This window comes from Acomys russatus, chromosome X (assembly GCF_903995435.1).
Source record: "Acomys russatus chromosome X, mAcoRus1.1, whole genome shotgun sequence".
Classification (NCBI taxonomy): Eukaryota; Metazoa; Chordata; class Mammalia; order Rodentia; family Muridae; genus Acomys; species Acomys russatus.
In genome coordinates, this window is record NC_067169.1 from 53,324,878 (window position 1) to 53,338,000 (window position 13,123).

Genomic DNA, 13,123 nt, shown 5'->3' on the forward strand with positions numbered 1-13,123 from the left:
GGGTCAGATGGTTTCAGTGCAGACTTTCAAAAAAGAACTAACATTAATACTCCTCAAAGTATTTCACAAAATAGAAGCAGAAGAAACATTGCCAAACACATCCTATGAGGCTATACTCACCCTGATACCTAAAAGACACAAAGACTCAACAAAAAAGAGAATTTCAGAGCAAGTTCCCTTATAAATATTGATGCAAAAATACTCAATAAAATAATCGCAAACTGAATCCAAGAACACATCAAAAATGTCATCTACCATAATTAAGTAGGCTTCATCCCAGGGAAACAGGGATGGTTCAACATTCAAAATCCACTAATATAATATAACCATACTGGAAAAAAAAAACCACATAATCATCTCATTAGATGCTAAAAAAGCCTTTGACAAAATCTAACATCCATTTTTGTTAAAAGTCTTGGGGAGAGCAGGGATATAAGGCACATACATAAATACAATAAAGGCAATATATAGAAAGCCGTTAGCCAACATCAAATTAAATGGAGAGAAACTTAAAGCAACCCCACTAAAATCAGGGACAAGACATGGCTGTCCACTCTATCCATATCCCTTCAATGTGGCACTTAAAAGTTCTAGCTAGAGCAGTAAGACAACTGAAGGAGAACAGGGGGCTACAAATTGGATAAGAAGAAGCCAAACTATCACTGTTCACAGATGATATGATAGTGTACATAAGTGACCCACAAAATTCTATCAGAGAATTCCTACAGCTGATAAATACCTTCAGCAAAGTGGCTGTATACAGAATTAACTAAAAATAAAATCAGCACCCCTCCTATATACAAATGATAAATGGGCTGAGAAAGAAATTAGAGAAACAACACTCTTCACAATAGCCACAAATAATATAAAATATTTAACAAAGCAAGTGAAAGATCTGTATGACAAAAACTTCAAGTCTCAAAGAAATTAAAGAAGATATCGGAAGATGGAGCGATATCATATGCTCTTGTATCAGTAGGATTAGTATAGTAAAAATGGCCATTTTACCAAAAGCAAATGCAATTTCCATCAAAATACCAATACAATTCTTTACAGGGCATGAAAGAAAAAAATCTCAGTTTCATATTAAAAACTAAAAACCCCAGAATAGCTAAAACACTCCTGTACAATAAAAGAACTTCTGGAGGTATCACCATCCCTGATTTCAAGCTCTACTATAGAGCAATAGTAATAAAAACCACGTAGTATTAGCATAAAAATAGACAGGTTGATCAATGTAATTGAACAGAAGAACCAGAAATAAATCCACACACTTATGGACACTTGATTTTTGACAAAGAAGCCAGAACCATACAATGGTAAAAAGAAAGCATCTTCAACAAATGGTGCTGGCCTAACTGGAGGTCTGAATGTAGAAGAATGCAAATAGATCCATACTTATCACCCTGTACAAACATCAGGTAGAACTTGAGGAATCTTGTAGAAGAGGGAACTAAGGACTGAAGGAGCCAGAGAGGTCAAGGATACTACAAGAAGACCTACAGAATTAACTAACTGATGCCCATAGGGACTTGCAGAGACTGAATCACCAACCAAAGAGCATGCATGGGATGGACTTAGGCCCCTACACATATGTAACAGATGTGCAGCTTGGTTTTCACGTGGGTCTCCTAACAACTGGAGAAAGTCTGTCTCTGATTCTGTTGCCTGCATGTGGATCCCCTTCCCTTAACTGGGCTGCCTTGTCTATCCTCAATAGGAGAAGATATGGCTAGTCCTACCTCTACTTGATATGCCAAGGCAGGCTGATATCCATGGGAGGCCTTTCCTTTTCTGAGGAGAAAGGGAGGGGGAATGGAAGGAGGAGAGGAGATTTGAAAGGGAGGGACTGGGAGGAGATGAGGGAGGGGAAGCTGTGATCGGGATGTAAAATTAATTAATTAATGAAATAAAAAATGAAAAGGAAAGAAATAAAAAATAAAATCTTACTTAGAAACAATTTCATTGCAACAATAAGGAAAACAGACTAAATTATTAATGTCACAATAAGTCAATTGTTTTGTTTTTATCTATAGTTTATCTTTCATCTTTATATAACTATAATCATGTTATGATTATGTCACATGTTGGCTAGACAGACTCAGAATTTCAAAAGAGGAATAAAGAACACCACTGTGTTATACTTACTTTTTGCAAAATTTTCCATACTTTTTGATAAAATCCAATTGGTACTCTATTTAATGCTCCATCCAATCTTCTCCGGCGTTGCCATTGTCCTTGACGACTATCTTTAGATGTCTGTTGACCACACACCATAGGAAAAGATCCACTACTTGCAGCAATACAGGCTGCAGGGGACTTGGGAGAATAAAGAATGTAAATCAAAAGTGATCTCTGCCCCCGTGACTGAATATCATAACACATTTTAATTTCAAAACTGAAAAATTATAAACAATGTATAGCACAATGAGTAGTAAATACTCTATAGAATCATAAAGCACACAGCAACTGGAAGAGCCAACGTAATGACAGTACAGTAAAACTAGTCAACCTCTGTACAGCTTGCAGTGTTGTAACTGTCTAATCTTTTATTTATTAAGATTACAGTATAATTACTTCAGTTCTCCCTTTAATCCCTACAAACACTCCCATATATCCTTCCCTTGCTCTTTTTCAGTTCATGGCCTCTTTTCCATTAATTTTTGTCACATACATATATGTATTCCTAAATATATAAGTTCAATCTGCTCAGTCTGTATAATGTTAATGTTAATTGTATGTGTGTTTTCAATGGCAACCATTTGGTACTGCATAATTAACTGGCAGGCTACTCTTTGGGGAAATCACTTTATAAGGCACTTTGGTGATTCAGAATAACAACCATAAAATGACAACAATACAGGACATTCCAAAATGTCTGCTTACCTGGCTTTATCTGTTTATCTTCTAGTTGCTCTATGGTTTTGTCTGTCATTCTCATGACTTTTAATATAGTTTCTGTAAGTCACTTTTCTATTGCTGTGATAAAACACTATGACTATGGCAACTTCTAATAAAAAGCAGTTAATTGGGCTTACATTTATTGAGGGTTAGAGTCCATGATGGCAGAGAGTGAAAGCATGACAGCAGGACCAGCTGGCATGAGTCTGTTGAGGGTTAGTCTGGTGCTATGTATACAAATGCTAAATACAGACCCCCAAGACATGGCTGCGGTACAGACAAGTACATTCTCATATACGCTGGTGTTTGTTATGTAAATATTGCTCTCTATTATCTCTGATTGGTTAATAAAGTTGCTGACAGCCACTGTTAACTGGGCAGAATAGAGGTAGGCAGAAGTTACTGGGCAGAATAGAGATAGGTGGAACATGTGTTTCTAGGCTTGGGGTCTGAGGTAGGGACCATGAGGCCAGGAGGAGGATGGGGGAGAGGAGACAAAAAAGAAGAAAGAAGATGGAGAGGAAGAACATGGCCTGATGGAGCAGATCCAGACTGGACAGGCAAGTAACTTGGAGAGTGCAGCTGGGAGGTAGCCAGACTAATTTAGAAAATTAATTTAAATTGTATCTGCCAGTTATTGTGCTTAAGGCTGTTTAAATAGATCTATAGTTCTCTGTCTCAGTATTTGGGGGTTAGCTGGGGCATAGAAAAGCCCTTAAGAAATAAATATTTTAAAACATGAGTCTTTTGAGATCTCATAGCCGTGTCCTTAATGACACACTTTTTTCAACAAGGTCACATCTCCTAATCCTTCCCAAAAAGTTCCACCAACTTGGAACCAAGTATTCAAAAAATATGAGTCTATGAGGGCTGTTCTCAAACTACCACAGCCTTGATAAATTAGCCTGTGCCTAAGCACAGGTGGATCTTAATTGATTAATGTCACAAAAAAGATTTAAAGATTAATTAGTACTATTTCTTCATAAACTTCCAAAAACAGAAAAGAGAGAACATTTCCTATTGTATGAGATCTCCCCAAACCAAAGCTAGAAAAAGATAGCACAAGAAAATGGAAGTAAAATGCTTTTTATGTATGTTCAAAATGCTTCAACAAAATGAATTCAGTGGATTACATATCATGATGGAGTGGAATTTATCCTAGCTATTCAAGGTTTTAAAAATACTTAAATAAGAGCCTGGTAATGGAGGTGCACATCTTTAGTCTCAGCACTCAAGAGGCAGACAGGTCTCTGGGTTCAAGGCCAGCCTGGTCTACAGAGTGAGTTCCAGGACATCCAGAGCTATATAGAAAAATCCTGTCTCAAAAAACAAATGAACACTGGAGTGATAGCCTAGTCCTTAGGCATGTGTACTTCTCTTCCTAAGAACTGCAGTTCAGTTCCCAGCACTCATGTCAGGTGGCTCATGACTGCCTGCAACTCTAGCCCCAGGGGAGGCCTCTGGTCCCCAAGAGCACTATACTTTGAGTCCCCCCTCCAGGGGACATGGTCAAATGTGAGGCACCAGAGTATGTGAGAAAGTCATATCCCACTCTCCACTCAACTGTGGAGAATGTTCTGACCATTGGCTAGATCTGGGTAGGGGTTTAAAGTTTACCGCCTGTATTGTCCTTTGTAACAAGAATAAATTAATAAAAAAAATTTTTTTTAAAAAGAGCACTATACTCATATGCATATGAGTAATTTAAAAAATTTTTAAATACTTTAAAAGTATTTAAAATACCTAACATCAATTAGTGCAATATCAACAGAATAAAGGCTAAAAACCATTCCATTGTCATTAGCAAAATTCAATATGATTTCATGATTAATATGGATAAAATTCCCTCAATTAATACAATGCACTTTTGTTTCTGTAAAGATGCATAAGGAACAAAGACTGACAATTTCTATCCCTATGATCAGAACATGACAAGGATCCTCAATGGATTTCAGCACTTTTATTCAACATTACAGTGGAGATTCTAGCCATGACACTATAAGAAAAGAAACAGAAATAGCTGTGGGTAGTGGTGCATGCCTTTAATTCCAGTAGCCTGGAGGCAGAAGGAGATGGATGTCTGCAAGTCTGAAGCCCGCATGGTCTACATAGTGAATTCCAGGACAGCCAGAGCTACTGTCCTGAGACAGTGAGATCCTGCCTTGGGCGGGGGGGCGGGGAATCAAAACAAGAAACAAACAAAAAAAGAAAAAGGCATCCAGATTGGGAAAGGGAAGTTAAGACTATTAAATCTGATGATAACATGATCTTATATATAGGAATCTTTAAAGCCTTTGATAGTACACTACTTCAATTATTAAACAAGTTCAGTAAATTTGTATGGATTTAAGTCAAGAGCAAAATGAATTATATTTCAGCAAAAAGGATGTGTAAGTGGTGAAGAGTATTTGAAAAGATGCCATCACCATGCTTCATCAGAGAAACACAAAGCAAACAGTAAATTATCAACCTTACAGCTATTAACCCCTATCTACTAAAGAAAACAACAGATACTGGTGAGTGTAGTGAGAATTCTGGTTTCTTAAAAAACCCAGTTATGTTATGTAAATATGTTTTTGTTTTAATCCCACATGTGGGATATGGGGTTGCTTCAGATTGTCCACAGCTGCTAACTATGACTTGTCTCATGCTCTAGGAGGAATGTGATTTTTGCCAGCTGCAGTTTGGAACTCTGGAGACTCTTGAGAGTATAAAAATTCTTTCTCTCCTACCTAGTATTAGGGGGTGGGGTTGGAAGGAATAGGGGTGATATAGGAAAAAGAACACAATAAAGTAGCCAAAAGCCTGGCTAAATGTGAGCATGTCAAAAAACTGGAACCCTATACATTTTTGACGGCAATGTCAAATGCTGATGTCACATGGAAAACAATACAAAGAATACAAAACAAAGAATCTTCAGAAAACTAAAAGCAGAACTAACATAGTTGAACAATCCCACTGCTGGACATTTATTCAAGAGTACTATAATTGAAAAAATCTGAAGAGCTATTTGTACTCTCACACTTGATCCAGCACTATTCATAAATGACTTTTAATAGATGAATGGTGGGAAAATGTGGCACACCAACTCATATGCATATACAGTGGGATGCCATTCAACTTTACAAAAAGGAAGGAAACCTTACAGTACTCAACAACATGGATAAACCTAAAGGATGGTATATGAAGTCAAATGATACAATCAGGGGGCGAATACTGTATGGTTTTGGTTATGTGAGCTATCTAATATAGTCAAATCCATCCAAGCTGAGAGTAGAATGGTGGTTCCAGGGGTTAGAAGGAAAGGAGTACTTGCTATGTAACTGATATAGAGTTTCAGTAATGCAAGATTAAAAAAATAATAAACACACCCTGGGACTATTATTAATGATACAGCAGTATGTACACATTTTAAAGAGATGGGATCTATTTAAAGATTAGAAGTCCAACAGTCTGAAAATAAAATAAAGAAAATGATCAATTCCTTTAAAAGCAGTATTGAAAATAATAATTTGGGTCAACTATAGTGGCACATGCCTTTAACCCCAACACTTGGGAGACAGAGATGGGTGGATTCCTGTGAGTTTGAGGCCAACTTGGTCTACAGAGTGAGTTTCAGGGTAGTCAGGGCTACATAGAGAAACCCTGTCTTAAAACCAAAAGCCAACACCATATGAATAAATGTAACAAAAGTACAAAACACGTGCTCTGAGAACTGTAAAATATATTGTAACAAACTACTTAAACAAATGGGAAGAAGCCCATTGACCAGAAGATTTTTGTAAGATGTTAACTCTTATCTACAGATTGGACACAGCCTCTATCAAAGTTCCAGATGAATTCTTGGCAGAAATTAATAAGTTAATCCTAAAACCCATGTGGAAAAATTGAGGGACCTATGCTATGTAATACAATCTTTAAAAAGGAAAAAAAAGTATGAAGACTCATATAGGTCAATTATAAAATGCACTGTGCAAAGCTATAGTAATCACAACCATATCATATTGGCATAGGATTGACCCATGCAGATCAATAGCACAGAATTAAGAAATAAATCACAAATTTCGGGAATTCCTTGTTTTTAATAGCTGAGCAGTATTCCATAGTGTATATGTACCACAGTTTCTTTATCCACTCTTCTACTAAGGGACACTTAGGCTGTTTCCATGTTCTGGCTATTATGAATAAGGCTGCTATGAACATGGTTGAGCAAATTTTCTTGTTGTGTGCTGGAGCATCTTCTGGGTATATTCCAAGGAATGGAATAGCTGGGTCTTGAGGAAGCCCTATTCCCATTTTTCTGAGATAGCACCAGATAACACCAGCCAAGGACAATACAGGCGGTAAACTTTAAGCCCCTACCCAGATCTAGCCAATGGTCAGAACATTCTCCACAGTTGAGTGGAGAGTGGGGTATGACTTTCTCACGTACTCTGGTGCCTCACATTTGACCATGTCCCCTGGAGGGAGAGACCTGGTGGCACTCAGAGGAAGGACAGCAGGTTGCCAAGAAGAGACTTGATACCCTATGAGCATATACAGGGGGAGATAATCCCCCTCAGGAACAGTCATAGGTGAGGGGAAGAATGGGAAAATGGGAGGGGGGAGGAAGAATGGGAGGATACAAGGGATGGGATAAACATTGAGATGTAACAAGAATAAATTAATAAAAAAATAAAAAAGAAATAAATCACATTTTGGTTAATTAATCTTCAACAAAAGTTTCAAGAGAATTAAATGGGAGAAAAGATCATCTTTTAAACAAATGGTGCTGAACAACTTGATAACCACATGCCAAAGACATACACAAAAATGGGAGTCCCAATGGATTGCTTGGGGAAAAAAGACAAAAGCCTCCAAAAACAAATAAAAAACACAAAAAGGAAAATCAAAACAAACAAGCAAAATGCCAATAAGACAAAAACAAAACAAAACTCCAAACTTAAACATAAGAAAACAAACCCCTAACCATGGAGTTAATTTTGTGTTGGTATGGGGCCTGGCCTGCCTTGAAGAGTGGTTAAAAAGCAGAGTAAATACAGAAGACCAGGACAGAAGACAACGACTTTGCTGGTTTTCCAAAAATCATTTTTACAGGTTTGGCACGTGGGCTAAACTCTGGAGATATGGGCTTTTGGAGGAATACCACCATTCCCCAAACTAATTTCTATGCCTAAATTGTTTGTATCAACACTGCAGTTTATTTAGAACATGTGCTTTCCTCCTGGGAGTCTGGAGTTTGGGGATAGGCCAGACAGGCTGTTTACCTGACTAGCCCCAAACAAAGACCTGTGATGTACGGGGCCTTTAATTAGCTACTCCGGTTAGCAGCATTTCACTTGTAACAAGTCATTGGAGGGACTTTAGTGTATCCTATAGATTTCTCTGCTGGGGGAGTACTCTAGAATCCTGTGTGGTTTTCTTTCTTTCTTTTTTTTTTTCCTGTGTGGTTTTCTATGGTTTTCCCCCAGTGCACCTTTTTCTTTTGCTGGGTTTGTTGTTTATCCTTTCGATGCAATAACTCATGCATGTATGACTATATGATTAGTCCTGTGAGTCTTAGTAGATTGTTGAAGCTGGGGGTCATCTTAGGGAGTTTCCCCTCCCAATATAATCATAGCCTGAAATGTAAGAGCTAAAATTATTTTAATAAAGTCCTTCGGATAAAGGGAGCTGAGTACCAGCATTCCTCTGTTTCCTAACTGCAGGCTCAGTGTGTGCAGCTGCTTAATGATCCTGTTGCTGTGTCTTCTCTCGCATGACGGACTGTGCCCTCAAACTATGAGCCAAAAGAAACTGTCTGTTTTCTCATAAGTTGTTTTTATTATGTGTTTTTTTTTCCACAGCAATAAGAAAAGTAACTAATCCACTCTTGTAGAAATAGATCTGAGAGAAATGAAAATACATTGTGTTTTGGCTAGTTTTATGTCAGCATGACACAAGACAGAGCCATTTGGGAAGAGGGACTCTCAAATACGAAAATGCTTCCAAAAGAGTAGGCTAGGAAAAGCATGTAGTGCGTTTTCTTAATTAGTGAGTGGTGCCATCCCTGGGCACGTGCCCTGGGCTATATAAGAAAGCAGGCTGAGCAAAGAACCATGAGGAACAAGCCAGTAAGTAAGCAGCACTCTTCCCTGGCCTCTGCATCAGCTCCTGCCTCCAGATTCCTGCCCTGTTTGAACTCTGCCCTGACTTCCCTCAAGGAGGGATTTTGACTGGACTGTGATGTAAGCCAAAATAATGCTCCTTAAGTTGCCTCTGGGCGTGGTGTTTTTTCACAGCAATAAATACTCTAAGACATATACCTATGTAAAAATCTGTACATAAAGGTTAATAGCAACATTGTGCATAAAATCTTTCAGATGCTCATTAAGTGATGAATGGATAAAGAGAATGTGGTATAACAATACTATGGTTATCACTGTGCAATCAAAACAAATGAAATAGCAATGTGTACGCAATATAAAGAGCTGAAAAAATACGCTAAATAAAGGAGAAACTTCATTGGCTAAAATGATTATTTGACAGATTAGATTCAGAAATAAATACCAAATAAAGGATGATAGAAATATTTTCTAAGAAAATAACTTGTATCATCTTAATTTCCTAAATCTTTAATGCTGTCATTATTAACATGGAAATCACAAAGCTGGCCAACCCTTCCTAATATTCAAGTTAGCCAAAATAGTATTTCCAATAGCTCTCTTCTTGTTCAGTTTGAGAAAAATAAGTTAGGATTCAAACAAAAAAATATATGAGTAAAGTATATTATACATATAAGAAAAATGTCATAACCAAACTCATTATTTCAAAGCTTAATATGGTCTAATAAAGTGGGAAAAACAAAAATGAAAGACATTTAGTTAGAAGAGAATCTTCCTAAATCGCAAGCTTCATGAGGTCATTTCTATTTTGTTCAATGCGGTAGCTCCTGTGCAGGACATAAAGTTGCCATTTAGTTGACATTTACTGACTGAATTACTTCTCAGAGGACCAGCTACAACAAAGTAGCTTTGAAATTTAAAAGTGCATCAGAATTCCATAAAGAGCTTATTAGGACCGACTGCTGGGGCTTAGCCCAGTCTTTCTGATTCAGTATCACTAGGATACTGACCAAAATTTGGCTTCTCAAATCAGTTCCAAACTAATGTTCATGGTGTCCAGTTCACTGTCTGATGGACAGTGATGTACACTTGCAGTAGTTCAAAGAATTAACATATACATAACAAATACTTCTGAAATTGACTTTTTCTAAAATCAGAAAGAAGTTGGACTTGAAGTCCCGTTCCTGCCTTGTTAGGCAAGAGACAGACCTCTCTCTTTTATATAAACCTGCTTTATAGTTATGCTCTGGATCAATTTGTTTTTATTTATTTAGCTTTTTAGTTTTGGATTTGCTTTATCATATGAATGGATACCACAGGAGCACATGAATGTTACAGGAGGTTGTAAATGACCATGTGCATGCTGGGAATGGAATGCAGGTCCTGCAAGAGCTAAAAGTGTTCTTAACCACTGAGCCATTTTTCCAGGTCCCGATTTGTGGTTATATATATAGTATGTTATGTTCCATATAACACTATATCAAATGAGATAACACGAGATGAATTACCAGAAAGGACGGTGACATCAAATCTATACCTGAAGGATGACCACCACTAGTCTATAAAGAAATTGAGAAAACAAAATTTTTAAAAAGATGAGGTAAAGCAACCATTATTTGTATTAAAAATCTATTAGTAGTATTAAACTGCAGACCACTTAAGTAATTATCCAGCATATTATAATAAAAAGCCAATGACACAAGTTTATTCTAAATTCCATGGTGAAAGGTAAAATAAATTACAAACTATCTTGAAATATCTTTGCCTAGAAATTAGAGTATTGGCAAGAGGCAGAGAACAATGCAAAAAACCAGACAGGCAGGCAAGGATGTGAATCAATGTTATAAAACAAGAAAGTAATGACACCCTCGGCTCCCTATCCTCCCAATTACAGTCCTAACCATTTGGTCTCCTTTTGAGACCTATCGGTACTGAATATGTAGGCGAAAAACCTCAAGTAACTGGATGGGTCAAGTTTTACCATCATATTCATCTTGCTGGCAACATGGATTTCGAGTTCCAATCATATAAAGAATTCATAATACTGGATGCCTATAAAAATTATAATGTAAGCTGGGTATGATGGTGCATGCCTTTAATACCAGCACTCAGGAGGCAGAGGCAGGAAGACCTCTATGAGTTCAAGGCCAGCCTGGTCTCCAAAGTGAGTCCAGGACAGCCAGGGCTACACAGAGAGACCCTGTCTTGAAAAACACAAAAAAGTGGAAGACCTTGTTGCAACAAAACAAATCCAAAAACTATAATGCAGTTAGCCTGTCACTTTCAACAAAACACGGATTGTTAACCAATCCCATCAATGAACAATTATTTAACACTGAATTTGTCCTTTCCACTTTCAAATAGGAATGTTCAGATAATTAACAAGAACTGTAACACGAACACTTGTTTAAAAACAGAGTGGCTTTTAAAAGTATCTTTGGTATTTGACGTGTATGGGTGTGTTTTGTGTACATGTATATCTGTGTACCACATGTGTGCAGTGTTCGTGGAGGCCAGAAAAGGGTGACAGATCCCCTGGGACTGGAACAATAGATGCTGTGAGCCATCATGTAGATGCTGGAAATCAAACCCAAGTCCTCTGAATGAGCAGCCAGTGCTCTTAATCACTGGGCCATCTCTCCAGCCTCATCTTATTCCAGTCTTTCCCCTTGCATAAAGTATGAATGCCAAAGGATATTTACGGAAAGTACTCAAATTTCCTTCAAGAACTGGCTTATTCTCCTAAATGGTTTCAGAGCCCCCTTTTAAAGAAACAAAATCTCCATCTTGCCTCTTCTCTCCAGGATGCTTTAATGCTGTAAGCTATTTTAAGTCTACATTGAGAGTGGGAAGAGAGTTAAGGCTCTCTTATGAAGAGCTATTAGTAACTATAGAAATGATCTTTACAAATGATCTTTAGGTCACAGACACTGAGAGCTTACAACTATCATTGTTCTAAATGCAGTATTGAACTGCTCCCTCAGTGCTTATCTTCATACTAAGATTACTGCAAGAAGTCTTCTTGCAGTAGATGGCAGTTAATTTCATGACTCACAGCTGGTCAACATGCAGAGAATAAGAGACAGTGGAGTGCTCAGCCCTAGTGAGACATCTGTATCACACCCCCTCAAGGCTCAGGGATCACTGCACAAGAGGGAGTAGGAAGACTGGAAGAGGATCACTGTGGAACAGTGTTTTCCTGAAATGACGTGGCTGTTGCACACATGAACTCATACCATGCACAAGATCAACTCAGCCAAAATCTAAGCATGGATAGGGAGGAGCTATTGGTAGCTGATAGCTTGGTGGGAGGGAGAGTCAGTTCTCTTCAGGGATGTGGCCCTGAACAGGCTTCAGCAGACAGCCCTACACCCACACACATGCTAGGAACACTAAGTGGACTCAATGGGTTTGACAAAGAGTACAGGAAGTTGTATGAGAAGTGGAAGGGGGACATGGAGAAGGGGAGGGGAATAACTGAGGATCACATTTGATCCAAATGTATTATATGCATATGGATATTCTCAAACAATAAAAAAGAACTGCTTCTGGAAGGAATTAAATTAGCACCTTCTCAACTTAGAGATCTTAAAATGAAATGGTTTTACAAATTGTAAAAGATATTACATACTTCTTTGTATAATACAAGTCATTTGTTGTTACCCATAGTGAAAGGAGGCTATAATATGTTGTTTAGTGACTCCTATTGATTCCTAGTCCTGCTTAGATGCTCCTCCCCTTCATATACCCAGTAGCATCCATACACGTCTTTTATAGCAACAATGAAGTCTAATTTGAAAAAATGGAATAAAACATTCTGTCATTTATGTTTTAATAACGCATTTTATTTTATCTGCATTGGTGTTTTGCCTGCATGTATGTCTATGTGAGGTTGTCATATTCTTTAGAACTGGAGTTGCAGACAATTGTGAGCTGCCATGTGTGTGCTGGGAATTGATCTGGGGTCCTCTAGAAGAGCAGCCAGTGCTCTTAACCACTAAACATCTCTCCAGCTCCTTGAGTCATTTATTTTTATGGTACATGTGCATGTTAACCTCCACAAAATTAAAAAAATAAAACCTTCACCTAATCTGCTACTCTTTCTTGTACATATTCTT

General features: G+C 37.7%; 1 protein-coding gene across 7 annotated transcripts in view; it reads right to left on the reverse strand.

The window, feature by feature from the left end:
• Positions 1 to 13,123, reverse strand: part of Phka1 (phosphorylase kinase regulatory subunit alpha 1) — a 118,473-nt gene that overhangs the window by 12,228 nt on the left and 93,122 nt on the right. For 5 of the 7 annotated variants that reach the window (XM_051142267.1, XM_051142266.1, XM_051142264.1 and 2 more), the window contains 2 exons: positions 10,514 to 10,564; positions 2,149 to 2,319 (listed from right to left, as the gene is read on the reverse strand). In XM_051142267.1, the coding sequence (XP_050998224.1) occupies positions 2,149 to 2,319; positions 10,514 to 10,564 (222 nt within the window). The remainder of the gene's footprint in view (positions 1 to 2,148; positions 2,320 to 10,513; positions 10,565 to 13,123) is intronic. The other 2 variants (XM_051142268.1, XM_051142265.1) reach the window with 1 other exon arrangement.